General features: G+C 55.3%; 1 protein-coding gene across 1 annotated transcript in view; it reads left to right on the top strand.

The window, feature by feature from the left end:
• Positions 1-12,724: 12,724 nt before the first annotated feature.
• SPI1 (Spi-1 proto-oncogene) overlaps positions 12,725-15,764 on the top strand; it is a 15,741-nt gene continuing 12,701 nt past the window's right edge. The window contains exons 1-2 of the mRNA XM_006908106.1: positions 12,725-12,991; positions 15,556-15,652. Coding sequence (XP_006908168.1) covers positions 12,947-12,991; positions 15,556-15,652 — 142 coding nt within the window. The 5' untranslated portion in view covers positions 12,725-12,946. The remainder of the gene's footprint in view (positions 12,992-15,555; positions 15,653-15,764) is intronic.

The following is a 15,764-nucleotide window of genomic DNA, read 5'->3' as shown; positions in this document are numbered from 1 at the left end:
AGAGGGTTGGGGTGGGCTCTCTGGGCAGGTGGGGTGCCTGGACCTGAGGAGAGGGCGCCAGATCTGGGCCCTGGCCAGGGAGGCGGGGGAGGAGGGAAGGCCGTGGGGCACCGGGGCTGCTGCCTGGCAGGCTCCTGTGCCCAGGGTAGGCTGCTGCCTGGCAGGCCCCTGTGCCCAGGGTAGGGAAGTTTCTTATTTCTCCTGCTCGACTTCCCCCTTTGATTTATTATAGCCATGAAATGCTCTGCTCTCTTCTCTTTTCCTTGCTGTCCTCGGGGCTGGAGGAGCACAGGCCTCCCCAGGCACCGGGCCTCCATCTCGCCGGACTCCCATCTCCTTCCGAGGGTTGAGCCCAGGGGCCCAGAAACGGGAGGTGAGTCAGGGCAGGCAGGGCGGGCTAAGGAGGGGCTCAGGCCTTCTAAAGCCTGGCGTGGGTAGGACCCCAGGGACTGGCAGAGTCTCAGTTGGGAAGGGCTGGGGCTGGGCAGAGGGTGTGGCAGGTGTGGACTTGACAGCAGATGGCTTCCTGGGGTCGTGGGGGTGGCAGGCTCTGGGCCAACGGCCTCAGTGAGGCTTGGGGATTGGACCTAGTCAGTGTCTGAAGGCCGGGCACAGAGTTCTCGAATGCCAGTCACTAGATCAGAGAAATGGCTATCTGTGACCCCTGACCCCATGTTCTGATTTAACAATGGCCAAAGCAGGCCTGCCTCAGGCCAGTCTAGGGATGGAGCTGAGAACTCAGGGGAAAGAATGAGGCTGGGAGCCTAGGAGACCCCAGGCTCCTCAAGGCCACAGCTGGACATCACTCGGTGGCCTGGCCCTGGTAGGTGAGGGCTGGAGTTTGTCTGTCCGGCTTCTCGGCAGGCCTGACGGCCGGAGCGTTTCTGCCCACCGCTGTGCGGTGCCTGTGGTAATGGGGCTGTTGGCGTTTTGCAATGGGCTGGGGGTGGGGAGGCTGCGCACACATGCTTCCTGTGGTGACTGGGCGCTTCCTGTTTTCTCAGGCGCCGGACTTGCTACTGCCGATGTGGAAACAGGGGCAGCTGCAGCCCGGGTGGCTCCCTGCTGGGCGCCCCGACTCTGCCCAGAGAGGCCTCAGTGGGCCCGCCACCCTAGGTCCCAGGCCGGTCAGCGAGTGGCCTGAGTTGCCCCCCACACTAGGCCCTCATTTTTCCTATCCCCAACAGCTTCTGCCAAGAGGAAGGGGCCACGCATGGCTGCCATTCAAGGCCAACCAGATGGCCCAAGAGGTCAGAAGCCCAGGGGTGAGAGCACGTGGCTTCGGTCTCAGCTCTGTCCTTCATTCACCGAATGCCTTTGACCATCCCTGACCCACTCCAGGCCTTGGTCTTCTCTGTTGCGCAGTGATCATGGCGCCCATGATCTAAACTCCCTCATCTCCCCCTCATCCATTTCTGCCCCAATTCCGACATTTCTTGATTTTTATATCCCAAGAACCTCAGCTTTGAGGACAGAGTGAGCACGGCGAGTGGGACCCTCGAAGGGGGCTCAGCATAGGCCTGCACAGAGCGGGAACTTGGGTAGACGGGGGGACAGAAAGAGCTCGCCAGGCAGAAGGCCACCCTGGAACGAGGCTCGGAGGTGGGATGCCAGGACCCAGTTTGGGAGGCAGGAGTGTTGATGGGACAGAGTAGTAGGTGACAAGGTTGATCCAGAAGGATTCAAAAATGGGAGGAAGATTTTAGAAACGTCTTTATTCCTGCAAACCTAAGGAAAGTGTTTGACACACCCCACCCCTCACATTCTTCAACAGAAGAAAGGCAAGCGATGGTTTGGAAGGTGGGGGCAGGGCCAGCCCCTCCAGTGGGATGAGAAGATGAGTGCCCATGTGGCGTGATGCGGGGGCCTCAGGAGGGACCCGAGCCTTTCGCCATCTGTCAGGTGCCTGGAGTTCCACCGTGAGGGCCAGGCCTTCGGATGGGACGGGACGCTGCCCTCTTCTCGAATGTCCTTTGTTTTGTTTTTAAGCTGCTATTGCAAGAAAGGGGGGGTGGGGAGCAGATGACTTTGCTTCTTGTCGAGTTTGCTTCTTGACAGCATCTGACCTCTTCGAGGAAGAGTTTGTTTTTTTTTTTTTGTTTTTTTTGTTTTTGCAGGAAGGCTAAGGCCTAAGCCCTCTGGGAACTGACCGGTCCACCGACTGAGTTCAGCCACCCACTTTGTGCAGGAAGTTCTGAGATGCCTGCCTCACCAGTAGCTCCCCTTACATCTCTAGGCCTGCCCATCACAGACAGCACAGAGACAGCAGAGAGGCCTCGAGGATCCAAGACCCCAAGGCACAGCCTGAGGGGCCATCAGGCCAGCCTGGGTTCCACCATCCTGTCCCCAGCCTTGGTGCCCTGGGCCAACCCAAGTGCTGAGTTGGCGGCTCAACAGCTGCTTCTGCCCACAGAGGCCCAGTTATAAATAAGCCCAATGTGGCCAAGTCATCAAGTTCTGTCTCAGCTGAATTACCTCAGTGACCACAGGTTGGGGCTCCCCAGAGCTGGACCCACCAGAACCTGCCCACCCAGGCCAAAGGCCGGGCCAGCCTTGATGCCTCCCGGGGTCCTCAAATCCAGGGTTTGAGCATCTGCAGCTACTCAGACCTGGGCCTCCCTGGACACAGGCCACAGAAGGGGCAGGGCCCATCCTGCCTGCACGGAGCCAGCAGCTATTTACAAACCGAAACGGGGAGAAGTGAAGTGGCTGTGGCCAAAGTGGCTCCAGGCCCCCAGCCCCCACTCCCACTCCATGCCCAGCAGCCCCATCCCCCCTCTCCCCATGGCTTCCTCTTTCCTTCCCCACACAGCTCCCCAACCTCCCACTGTTTGGCCAGCTCTCTCTGGACAACCTGTAAGCACCTCCCGGTGACCGCCAGCCCCACGGCTGCCAGCCTGCAGATGCCCTGCTCCTCTTCGCCCCCAGGACCCCATCAGTCTGGGCTCCTTAGAGCACCCCTCTCCCACCCGGGCCCAGCACACTCGCCCGCCCGAGGCACATTCCCACAGTTCTCAGTTCCCCTTCGTGCTTGGAGAAGCTCCAACACCAATGGCTGCCACCATGCTGGCCGTCCCTGCCTGAGGATGGCTTCATTGAGCACCCTCTTTCACAGGGGACCAAGGAATCTGGGGTGCTGTGGAGGAATCTGGGGCACCTGGGGGCTTCAGGGGGCATGTTTCTGGGTAGGAGGCCTCAGCCACCACTCTCAAGGTGAGTTTCAGCCCACTCTTCCAGCTGGCGTGGGTCGTAGGGCCTCGTGTAGTGCAGAATCGAGCTGGGACAGACCCTGGGCCCGAGACCACAGCATACCCTGCTTAGGAACTGGCAGGCAGGACGGTGCTGCAGCAGGGGACTGCTCCAAGGAGAGAAAACAGATGACACAATACTCGTTACTGATAATCGACGTATTCCCTCACGTCGGTGTGGAGGTTTACAGTTTATATCAGTAAATTCTTTCTGTCCCCAGAACAAGCCTTCTCATTATCTCCATCATAAAGTGGATACTGAGGCTCAGAGGGGAAACCACGTGTCTGACGCCACACAGCCAGAAAGTGTCCGCACTGAGGTTCAAGGTTTTCGAACACCCGATCCCTTTCTCTGTCTGACTGCCCCCTTGCTTCAGCTCCTACCTCGGTCTCCCTCCTGGGGGGACAGCAGTTACCCAGCACTGTCACCAAGGCAGAAGCAGGGCTGGCCTGAAGCTTGAGGGGAAGCAGGGCTTGGACAGCAGAGTTGTCAGATGGCCATCCCTCGCCAGGCCATCAGTGCCTAGGGCCCCAAGGGAAGGATCTGCCTGCCCGCTTCCTCCCCTCCCACCAAGTCCCAGGTTAGGCAAAAGGCCTAGCCTGACCTGCTCAGCCACAGCCAGTAGGCTGATTGAGTGTCACCTAACCTCTCTGAGCTTCCGAATCTTCTGTGAAATTGTCATTTCATAAACAGTGAGCACCTACTTGGTGCCAGCTCTACGATGAGTACGAGCTGTCTCTAGAGCTAGGGCACAGCCCCCGTCCACAGTCTCACGGAAAAGGGAGACGACAAAATCCTGAGATCTCTGAGAGGGAAACTGAGGCCATGGGACACCGAGAGGGAGTAATTAATGCTTCCTGGGGTGGGAGGGGTGCCACTTGGGATGGGCCCTGAGGGACAGGAAAGAGTTTCCCCAAGAAAAGCAGGGGGGGAAGGGCTCTCCACTCTGAGTCACACCCCTGTGCCTTGGCCTCAGCAGTTCCCACGGCCTGAGTGTCCTTCCTTCCTCTGAGCCTGGTGAACTCCTAGCCATCCGTCAGGGCCCATGGGCACACCATAGCATGACCAGGCCTGGCCTGGCCTGGCAGCTCCTCACCTCCCCTTTCCCACCGAGGGCCTGAGCAGACCCGGAGGTCAGGCTTTCTTGGTCACAACGCCCTCGTCAGCCCCACCCAGGCAGGCATCTGCTCCTGAGCTCCAGCCCCCGCCTTCGTCCCCTGCTCCGAAAAACACCGTTTCCCTTTTCTGGGTGACCACACGCCATGCACAGGGAATTTCCATCATAGCCTGCGGAGCCTCTGATTCACTCAGGCCCCTCACGCAGTTAACTCCTTCCGGCCCTGTGCCTTCTGCTCCTGCACCCTAGGCTGCCCCTCACCCTGCCCGGGACCCGCGGGCAGCCTCACACTGGCCTTGGGCCTCTCAGTCTGCAACCCAAAGTCAGCATCTCGCCCACTGGTCCCCTCGGGGCCCTCTCACTCCCATCGCATCCACAGAGGACCCCTGCCCTGAAGGCTCATGGCACAAACACTGGGGCAGCTTTGGGCTGAAAGCACAGGCTTTGGAGTAACAGAAGCCTAGGTCTAATCCTGATTTTGGCCCTTTCTCCTCTGAGCTGGAGCAGGGTAAGTCTCCGCTCTGAGCCCCGGTTCTCATCTGTAAAACGGAGGTAATTCCTGCCCCAGAGCCTTGTAAAGATCCAGTGCGCTGGGCCCGTGACGGGAGCTCAATAATGATTTTTCCTTTTTCCTTTTTCTTTTCAAGGGCCCCTCATCCCATCACAGGGTCCTTACTCCAGACCCGAGCCCTTCCCGCAGTCTCGCTTTTCCCTGCCGAGCGCTGCTTGCTCAGACAGGGTGAGAGAGAAGTGTGGGGAAGGGAAGGGAGAGAAGGGGCTACTGTGTCAGGGCTCTCCTCCGCCGGCTTCCCGTCTCCCCGCATCTCTCAGTTTTTCCAAGGAGACTGTGGAGAGGCTGCAGTGGGAGTTCTGAGAAGCTGAGGGCTGCAGAGATCCTGAGCCTCGGGGACAGGGCCAAGCCCCTCTCCCTCCCGGGGGACGCCGGGCATGCACCTCACACACGAACATCACACATGGGATCTCCTCTAATTCTCGCACCCCTGTGGGGTGCATCCTATTGTTGCCCCCATTTCACAGGTGACGACACTGAGGCCCTGAGAAGGGATCTGCCTTTAGCTGCACAGTGAACAAAGGATGGGGACGGGATTCAAATCGAGGTCTCCAGAGCCACGCTCCTAAGCTTTTCAAGGCTCAGTAAGCGTTTGTGGAGACCAATGAGGGAAACATGCACTAATTGAACCCCTACTGCATACCAGGTAAAGGCTGGCACAATTCTGAGCAATGCTGGGGGATGGGTCTTCTCGACCCCTCTGTAGAAGTAGTCTCTGAACTTTGGTGAGGGGAAGGAACTGGCTCAGAGGCCACACATCCAGGGGTGTCTAGGAAGAAGAGGACGGTGCCAGGGGCTCCAGAGATGAGGGGGCCTGTGGGGAAGCAGTGCTTGTCCTCGGTGAGCAAGCAGGGGGTGGGGGGTGCTGCCCGTGGTGAGCAGAGGAAGTCGCTGTGGGTGGTGGTGGGTTTGAGGTGCCGGAGGCTGAGTGATGTGGCCAGGAGGTGAGCTCCCCGTGTGTCGGCCTGGTCAGCAAGAGACAAGGGTGTGGTGAGGTGGCCGTGATTCGGGACCCAGTGGAGGTTGGCCCGGTCTAGAGATCTGTGCCTCCTGTTATCGGGACTGGGGAACAGGGGACAGGAGCTGGCATAGATGACAGGATTCAGGGGGACTGGGGAGAGATAGAGGTAAACAGGGAAGGGGAAGTCTTGGGGGGCAGCCTGGAAGAGGCAAGCCCTTGAAAGACAGAATGGCCGTAGGATGTAGAAGCGGGTGGCCTGTGAGCAAAGGCCGTGGCAGATTGAGAAAGAGGTTCTGGGAATGTTGAGAAGTATCTTCTGGCTGGAGGTGGGGGTGGGGCTGGTCCACTTGGGGTACGGCAGGGAGAAGGCTGGCTGGACTCCAGGTGTTAGGGGATCCAGCACAGGCCTCAGAGGTTTGGGCTTCAGGCTGTGGACAAGCAAGAGTAAGCAAGACTTTGAGGTAAGGGAGGACCCGTGGGAGAACCTCGAGATAGGGACTGTGGTGGAAACAGGGCCATTCAGAACTGCGGTCCCCTCTCGTGTCACGCACCAGCCGTGTGTCTGGGGCATGTCTCCTCACCAGCCTGAGCCTCATTCTCCTCATTCGTAAAATGGCCTGATAATGAAACAGCGGGCAGACAGTCGGGACTGGACAGACACTTGGCCCACAGCACTTTATGAATGCGTGCTGAGGATGTGAGCTGGCAGACCTGGGTTTAAGCCTCCCCTCTACCCCAAGTTGGCTGAGACACGCTGTGCAAGTCGTGGACCACTTCTGAGCCTCGGTTTTCTCTCCTGTATCACAGAGATGACAATGGCACCACCCTCAGATTGAGTAAGAGGGAATGTTATGGTGCCCCCGTTTTCCCTGGAGTCAACACCAAATTTCTTACATCCCCTGAGGCCCTACCTGACCCAGCCCCTCACCTCGCCCCTCACCTCACACAGGGCCCCCTCACTGTCCTGCTTCGTGCTCCTGCCCGGCGTCTGTGCTGGCTGGTCCCCTGCCTGGAGCTCTTCCCCCAGGTATCTGCTTGGCTCGCTCCCTCGCTTGCTTCCAGGGTTTGTTCACCTGCCCCTTCTCGAGTGAGGCCTGCCCTGCACACCCTCTTCAACACTGCAAACTGCCCCCACCCGCTCTGCCTGCCGGCGATCCCCCTTGCCCAGCATGCCCTCTCTCTTCCTGTAGCGCTTATTACTTCTTAACATGCAGTGAACTGCTCTCATCCGCACGCTTATCGCCGTCCCCCGCCCCAGAACGAGCCCCACGAGGGCAGGCGGTGGTGGTGGTGGGGCAGAGGTTGCCTGTTTGGGTCTCCTGACCCATGGAAGCTGTGAGTAAATATCTGTTGGATGTACTAATGCAGTAAAGAGCCAGTCGGGTGCCCTGTCCTGCGCTCAGGGAGCTCTGAGGGGCCCAGGCAACCCAAGCTGGGGCCCAAGGAGCCTCTCCCAGTGTCTCAACCATGAGAGGAAGTTGCAAGACGGCCATTTCTGTATACGGGTTCAGCTCTTTTTGGTCAACTTTCCCAGCTCGTGGTCTGAGGCCTGAGTTTTACCACTTGCCCTGTCACTGCCCAAGGGGACCAGTTGCCAGGAAAGTGGTGGTGGGTGGGGGGAGGGCTTGCATTCCCTCATTATAGAGCTCTTTTTGGCCGAAGTTGAGGGGTCTGCAAGTTCAGGGGTTGTGTCCCCTCTGTGGATTTAGCTTCGAGGACACAGCACCCACGTTTCCTGTTGCCCGCCCACCTCGTGATTGCAATAGTACCCAACCTACCCCCATCAGCCACCCAGCCCAGTGTGGGCAAAGGGCCACCCAGCCCTCCACTACCCCAGGCCTCCCTGGCCTCCAGGTTATTTTGCAGGGCCCAGCCCTACAGGGCCACCCACTTTTCCAGGGGGGTGGGGAAACAACACTCATGAGCTGTTGGTAGGAGGGTAAGTGGGTAAAACTTTTATCAAGGGCAATGTGACAATCTCTCTCTCTCTCTCTCTCTCTCTCTCTGATCTATCATCCATCTATCCATCTACCTTATCTATCTATCTTTCTATTTACCTATCTATCAAGCATCTATCTATCATCTACCTGTATTTATCTATCATCTATCTCAAAATTTAAAAGGCAGTGCACCTAAAACACATACAATATTACGTATTGGTTATATCTCAGTAAAAAAATACACCTTTGACATCAAAAGAGGGAATCAAAAATCCCTGTGTACCTGTTATAAAATCTAAATAAGTTATCTCAGTTCCAATGAGTTCAGATAGAGTTATGTCATTTTCAAAATTACTTATAAGAAAAGGCTTTTTATTTCTATTTAAGTAATTTCTGATACTACGTATTATTGTCTACAGGGAGGCACACACAGGTTTTTGACTTGGACTGTATTTAGTTGTGGCGATTTTCTTTTTAGTATTAACCTCTTAACCATCAAGATTAGCATCGAAAAGTTAAATATAGAAAAAGGAGAATTTAAAGTATTTTAGTTTCCCTTCAAATATTTACTTCCGCAGAAGTAGGCCTTTTCTCCTCCATCATTTTTGCTGAAGGTAGAAAAATATATTTTGTTCTTCGCTGTTGAAGGCTGCTTTTTTAGAGAGAAACAAACGTAAAAGCATGAGGACTGCCACCTCAGGCCAGCCCAGGAAACAATGTTGAACTCAAATCTTCCTCCGACTATTTCAGCAGAGACTCCTGTCTAGCTTTCCTGAAAGAAGAAAAGAAAAAAAGCACTGCCCTTTGACCCAGCATTTCAACTTTGGGAAATTATCTTAGGCATATACTTGCATATGTGTAAATTAGCACATTTTATCAATTGTAGTATTATTTGTAATAGCAAAAGACTGGAAACAACCTGAATGTCCATCAATGTGATTCTGGTTAAATAAAAATGTTAATGAACAATCGAAATACTAGACAGTAATGAAAATGGACCATAGCTACATACAAAAACATGGTGGGGAAAAAGGAGCGGAACCCAAAAGAATATATGATTCTCTTTATATAAAGTCTGTTAAGGTAAAAACTTAACTATATTGTTAGGAATGTTTACATTAGTGGTAAAACTATAAAAAAAAAAGCAAGGAAATAATTGCTGAAAAAAAGATAGTGTTATTTCTAGACAAGAGGGGTCTGTAAGAGGACATTTCAGGGATGCTTCTGGAATGCTAGAAATGTCTTACTTCTTAACCTGGATGGTGGTTACATAAGTATGAGCTTTATAGGTATTCTTTAAACTGTACTTAGATGTTCTGTGTGCTCTTTAATCTCAATGCTGTTCTCTCATGATCTAAAAATATCACAGTCCATCCAAACAGTGGAATACTATAGAGTCATTAAAATGAACAAGACAGTTCTATATGCATGGGCACGGAATGGATGCAGGGAAAAGAAAAACGAACGAACCAAAGGAGAAGTACGATGTGTTTAGTAGGTTACCTTTGGTGTAAAATTTTAAAAAGAACATATACACCTCTGCGCTTGTGCGTGCTTAGACTGTCTCTAGAAAAATACACAAGAATTAGGTACGTGGTGGCGGGGGAACCCGTGGAAGGGGAACTAGGCAGCTGTTTCCATTTTTGTACCTTCTGAGTTTTGCACCATGTGCATTTATTACCTATTCAAAAAATAAAATAATTAAAAAGAATTTTTTTTTGACCTCTCATTCCCTGGAGTCTCCAAGGTTTACTGGTTTCAAACCAATTTATGGCTAATGAGAAAAAGAGCCACAGCAAGTTGGGACCCTCCCCGACCCCTGCTTCCTGCACTGCAGAAGGAGGCGGCCAGGCCTGCGCTCCCCCCTCCCACCCCTCTCCTTTGTCCTCCTTTCCTGCCACCCTCGCCCTGTTCTCTTCCTTCCTTGCCTGAAGTTCTGGCTGCCTCCCTTCCCTCCTTTGACCCTTTCTCCTATTTTGTTTCTCTTTCTCTTCCCCTCCAGTCCTCTCTGCCTTTCCCCCTCTCTGTCCTTCCTGTCCTCTCTGCACTTGGCTTCTCGGTCCTTTTTCTTTCTTCCTTCTGCTTCCTGCCAGGATCCAGCCCTTCCTCAAGCCTTGGAAGGCAGGTGTCATGCTCTAACTCTCCACTTCCAAGCTGTGTGACCTTGAGTTAGTCACTGACCTCTTGGGCCTCGACATCACAGAAGATTGTCTTGGTTATGTGAGATCGTGAGAGTGGAAGCGTCCAGCACAATGCTGGGCACTCGAAATAACTTCCTTCCTTTTTAAGGGGCTGTTAGCCCCATGGTTGTGGATGATCAGACCCTTCCTGCTCTGCTTGGAATTGCGTAGAATCTGGGTCCTACTGTTTCAAAGACTGAATAACAGCAGGTCCTGGGGAGGAGGCCTCTGGTGCACTTCGGGAGGAGGAGAAGTGGGAGGGAGCATGGGGAAGACTTGCTGGTGTGTGAATGGACAGAAAGTGAAAGTCGTTCTGCCCGTTTCCAGAGATTTGGGGACTTGGATCTTTTGGGGGCTTCCGTACTTAGGTCCCTCGGGCTTGGTCTGACTTGGGATGATGGAATTTCTTTTTTTTCCTGCAGTCCCTTAAGACTTAGGCCTCAGGAACGCGTAGCTGACTGGGTCTGCTGCCTGCAGCACAGAGAAGAGCACCACCCTCCCTGCCTAGCAGAGGCTCCACGGTCGCCCCTGGATGCAACCCAGGCTCCTCGCCTGGACACTCAAGGCTCTTAGCTCTCCTGTCCTGTCTTGCTTCTAGCCACAAAGATGGCGGCTCACCGTTCCCTTGTTCTTTCCTACCTCCTTGCCTTTGCTCAGCTGGATTTCTCAGCCAGACATACCCTTTCCCTTGCATGCTTTCCTACCTGTGGTCCTGACCAAATTGATTGTTCCTTAATTAATTAACCTAGCACCTCACTCTTGTGGCTCCATCTCCTCAAAGAACTATACTATTTACATACATATCTGTTTACATGTCTGTTCTCTCTGCAAGCCTGTGAGCTCCTGGAGACCCAGGGCATACCTCATTCATGTTTGTGTCCAGCACATAGAAGACCCTTAATAAAAAGTTAGTGATTAAATGAATTAATTAGTAGATACATAGGCATAGAAACCAACCAAACCAAGACAGGAATGAATGAATGAATGAACGAACGCATGAATGAATGAATGGAGACATCAAGCAGGACCTGGCTCTCGTGGAGTAGACTCACCCCCGCCCCACACACATCCAGTTAGCTGGGACTCTGCCTTCTAGACAGGGAAATGGGGAGCAGGGATAGAGTTGATGTCAAGTTGTCCCAGTTCTCCCCTCCTCTTGGGGAGGGGCCTGGGCAAGGTTCCTAGAGAGTCTCAGGAACTCCTGACCTGGACCCCTAGGGGAGGCCCAAGTTCGGATGTAAAAAAAAATCAGTGAAGATAGAAGTGATCTAATGGTGAACCTAGACCTGTGAATCCTTGGTATTCGCTGCCAGTGAAGAAACATGTGGGGGCCTGGGGTTCCTCTGACAGGAAGGAAGCAGGCTAGTCTTAGTGGGGAGGGGATATAAAGCAAAGGGTCAGACTACATAGGGGAGGAAACCAAATACTCAAGAAGTTCTTCCCAAGCAGAGTAGACTCATTAGAGATTAAAGGATCAAAACATATCTCTATTCATTCCTCTTTCCTCCAGACTAGATCAGCAGCTCTCTGAAGTCGGGGATCTTGTCCAATACTTTTATATTTTCCTGGCACTCAGCAGAGAGCCTTGAACTCAATTAATACTGGTCAGATGCACAGATAAATGGATGGTTGGATGGATGGTAGATGGATGAATGGATGGATGAAAGAATGGATGATTATGTGGATGGATGGATGGATGAGTACCTGAATGAATGAACCAGTGGATGAACAGATTGAAAGCTGTATATACAGTGGATAAACAGATGGAAATATAAAGTGATGGATTAATAATTGATGAATAAGGGTGATATATAAATGTATAGATGGCTAGATGAACAAGTAGACAAACGAGAGAATGGATGATGCAGAAACAGATAAATGAATGAATGGACAGTTAGATAAATTGATAGATAAATGAATTTATGCCTGACTTGATGGGTGGTAGATGGATGGACAAACAGATAAACAAATGGATGGGAAAATAGATGAATGGATGGACAGACAAGAAAGGTGAGCAAGCTAGGAAGACTATGATGTTCAGGTATTGACAGGGGTGGGAAAACAGAAATCTGGGCTGAGAATAGAGCCCCAGGGGTTTGGAAGAAGCAGTGGTACTCAGAGGAGTGAGAGGGGTGGTATAAGAAGCCAGGACCCTCCTTTGGTGGAAGGAAAGCAGACACGAAGGGACTGGGTTTGGGGGAGTGGAAAGCACACTGTGCTGAGGACCCTGCCCCAGAGCCCAGCCCCAGGCTGGGTAGAACCTAGGCTTTGGGGGCCCCCAGCACAGGAAGAGCCAAGCCTGGCAGGATGCTGGATCAGAGCCCTCAGCCAGTCAGGCTGACCCTAGAAGGTGGAGGCCCCAAGAGGCCACCCTACCAGCTCTGACCCCAAGGAAGTGACTGTTGGTGACATGGGGGGGGTCTCAAGAGAAAGAGGCATTTGTGGGGTTAGGGGTCAGAGCCTGAGCAGAGCCCAGGGGCAGCAAAGGCCTCCCTGTGGTAGAGCTAGTCTTATTCTTCCCAGTCTTCCTCCCCACCCAGCCCCCAAGGCCACCCCTCACAGTCCCAGTTTCCTCTGGGCAGGGGGCCTGGCCCCCATGGCCTCCCAGGCCAGCCCCTGGAGCACCACCTGCCCCAGTCGGCCAGAGACTTCCTGTAGCGCAAGAGATTTATGCAAAGGGCTGGGGCGGTGATGTCACCCCAAGGGGACTATCTTCCAGCGGCAGGCCCTTCGATAAAATCAGGAACTTGAGTTGGCCCTGCAATGTCAAGGGAGGGGGCTCACCCAGGGCTCCTGTAGCTCAGGGGGCAGGCCTGAGCCCTGCGCCCACCCAAGTCCGTCCAGCCCCAGGCGGGGCACCCCATCTCAAGGGGCTCCGCACTGGCCCCAACCGAGGCAGGCGACCTGACCGGCTCGGAGCTCGGCTGGATGTTACAGGCGTGCAAAATGGAAGGGTTTCCCCTCGTCCCCACTGTGAGTACTGGGACTCTTCCACAAGCCCAACCCGCGGCCCTCGGACACCCACCCCCCTGCCCACTAGCCCGCCAGCCCCTCGGCTGCCCTCCCAGCTTGCTATCAGTGGGAAGTTGGTGTTTCCTCCTGGGGCTCCTGGCCTGAGACTCAGCGAGGGGGCCATTGGGTCCTCAGAGCACGCCCTGCAGGCCTGAGGGCTGGGCCCGTGGTGGGGCTGTGATCGGTGGGCCCTGAACGGTTATTTATAGATGGGGTTTGGGTGGTAGGCCGGAGCTCCAGGGCAGGGTGCTGGGCCGGGGATGGTGAGGGAGGCAGCAGAGAGGTGGCGGAGGAGGCGATGGGAAGACTAGTGTTGGGAGAAGCTGGTCCTCAGGACAGTAAAGGCTTGAGAGCAGGAGGCAGCAAGCCAGGGGTCTCAGCCCATGGCCTGGGAGCTCCTGGGGACTGAGGCTGCTATAAATCTGGGTCCCCAGTGCCCGGTCTGAGACCTGGCACAGAGGACATGGTTGTTGACTAAAGGGTCTGGGTCTTGGGCCTGCAGGTCCCCAAGACGCTGAGGCAGGGGCTGGGGCTAGGCGGCAGCAAGGAGTGGAGCGGAGACTCGAGCCGCAGTTGGGGTTGGAGCTGGGGCTGGGACCGGGGCTGGGACCGGGGCTGGGACCGGGGCTGGGGTAGACTTGGTCGAGTGTGGGACTGGAGTTAGGACAGGGGCTGAGGTGGGGACAGGGACAGACTGGAGATGGAGAGGCAGGACGCAGGGGATCCCAGGGAGGATAGGGCAGTAGGCTGGGGCAGATCCCCCCGCCTGCTCCTGCTCTGGGAGACAGTTTCAGTCTTAGGTGTCAGACCAGGGACCCTCTGAGAGGACCCCTCTCTTTTTTCCCAGCACATCTCCACTCAGCAAGGGCAGGGAGCCCTGAGGGGAGCAGGGAAGGGCCTGTCAGGACCTGCCTACCTGACGCAGCTTGCCTAGCCTAGAGGCAGCGCCTTCTCCGGCCCACCCCAGCTCGGAGGCACCCCAAGTCTGACATCCCCCTGCTGGGCTGCTCTGCCCAGAAACTGGTGCTGGGCTCCTCAGCCTCCTCGCTGGGCCAGACACACCACCAGCCAGCTAGCTCCCCGGCCTGGCCCTGTCCTACCCTTCCCCCACCTGAGATCAAGAAGGTGAGGGGCAGGCAGGGAGTGACAGAGATGGTCCCAGGAAGAGCCAACTCTGCTTCAAGAAAACCAAAGGCCTAGGGGCTTGGCCACACTGTCTCTGACCCTTGACCTCTCAATCCCTGAACTTCAGATGGAGCTGGGCAGGAGGCACATCTTGGGCTTCCATGCCAAACTCTTCAGCCCCTCTCCCCAGCCCAGGGGACGCTAAGTACTCCTGGGAGTGTGGGCTCCCAGGGCGGCCCTGGCCCCCAACCCAAGCCTTGAGGGCCAGAGTAACTGTTGTGCAATCTTTGGGCACACACTGCGGGGTGGGGAGAGGCCTGATGACTGCTGGGAAGGCTGGGTGTGCATGTCCCTGTGCCTGTGCCAGTTAGTGAGGAGGAGGAGGAGGAGGGAAGAAGGAGGACAGAGAGGAGTGAGGGGGGAGGGGGAGGAGGGAAGGGGGCGGGGAGGAAGGGAGGAAGGGAAGGGAGGATCCCAGGGAGGGCGTCAGAAGGACGATGGATGAGGGAGAGTGAGGGGACCAAGGCTCTGGCCACCTCATGGCCCCTAAAGCCCATCTGGGTGAATGCGGGAACACCCATCAGTGCAAACAGCCACTGGTCATCACGGTATCCCCAAGCATGCGTGGGGCCTGGGCACAGGCTTCGAGAGAGAATGGGCGGTTGGGGTATGGGCTGTGGGCACTGTGGCAGGAGGACAAGCATGTGTGCTGTGAGGATGAGTGTGCAAGCGGAGCATGAGTGATTGTGGAAAGATACAGGCACGAATGTGAGAGTTAACGTGCTTGAAGTCGAATATGGGGATACGTGTGTTAATGTGTGTGCCTCTGCCTGGGCCTAGAGGGTGGGTGTATAATGGAGTGTGTGTGTGACCACAAGCGTGTGTGAATGCGGTGACCTTTAGAGTGAGGGGGAGAGCAAGTGTGAGTGGATGTGCGGGCGTCAGTCCCCTTGCAGGAGTGTGCAGGCGAGTGTGTCATGGGGAGTACGTGTGCGTTTGGGGGCTGGAGGTGCATCATTGTGAATCTGAGACGGGGAGTGTGTGAGGTTGGGACTCAGTCATGCAGGTGTGTGTGCGAGTGTGTGCGAGTGTGTGGCGCCTGTGGGGGGCGGTGGGCCTGGGTGGAGGGAGGCTGTGCTCTCCTCTCAGCCCTGGTCCTATTTTGACCTCTGACCTCCAGGGTTCCCGTCACCCCCTTTCTGCAGGAACCTAGGCTCTTGCTCTCCTGAGGCCCTGGTCCCACTCTGTGGATTCTCCCACTTCCCAGCAGAGAGGGCTGCAGGCCCGATGCGGCCGCTCCGTCTGGGAGGGGGTTGTAGACCCAACATACTGGGGCGCTGTAAGCCCAGCTGGGGTCTCCCCGCCACAGTCCGAGTCCTGACACCCTCCTCTGTCAGCAGGCTTCGGAAGACCTGGTTCCCTATGACACAGATCTGTACCAACGCCCAACGCACGAATTTTACCCCTATCTCAGCAGTGATGGAGAAAGCCACAACGGTGAGTACAGAGCAGGAGGCTGGCCCCACCCCACTTCCCCAGTCTGGCTTGGGCGCCTGAGTGACTCCCGGGGTCTGGGGACAAAAAAGAAATGGTTCCCAGGGCTTCTTTG

The sequence above is a fragment of the Pteropus alecto genome, unplaced genomic scaffold, assembly GCF_000325575.1.
Source record: "Pteropus alecto unplaced genomic scaffold, ASM32557v1 scaffold71, whole genome shotgun sequence".
Lineage (NCBI taxonomy): Eukaryota > Metazoa > Chordata > Mammalia > Chiroptera > Pteropodidae > Pteropus > Pteropus alecto.
Note: the sequence above shows the minus strand (reverse complement) of the source record. Positions and strands in the feature narration are given on the sequence as shown.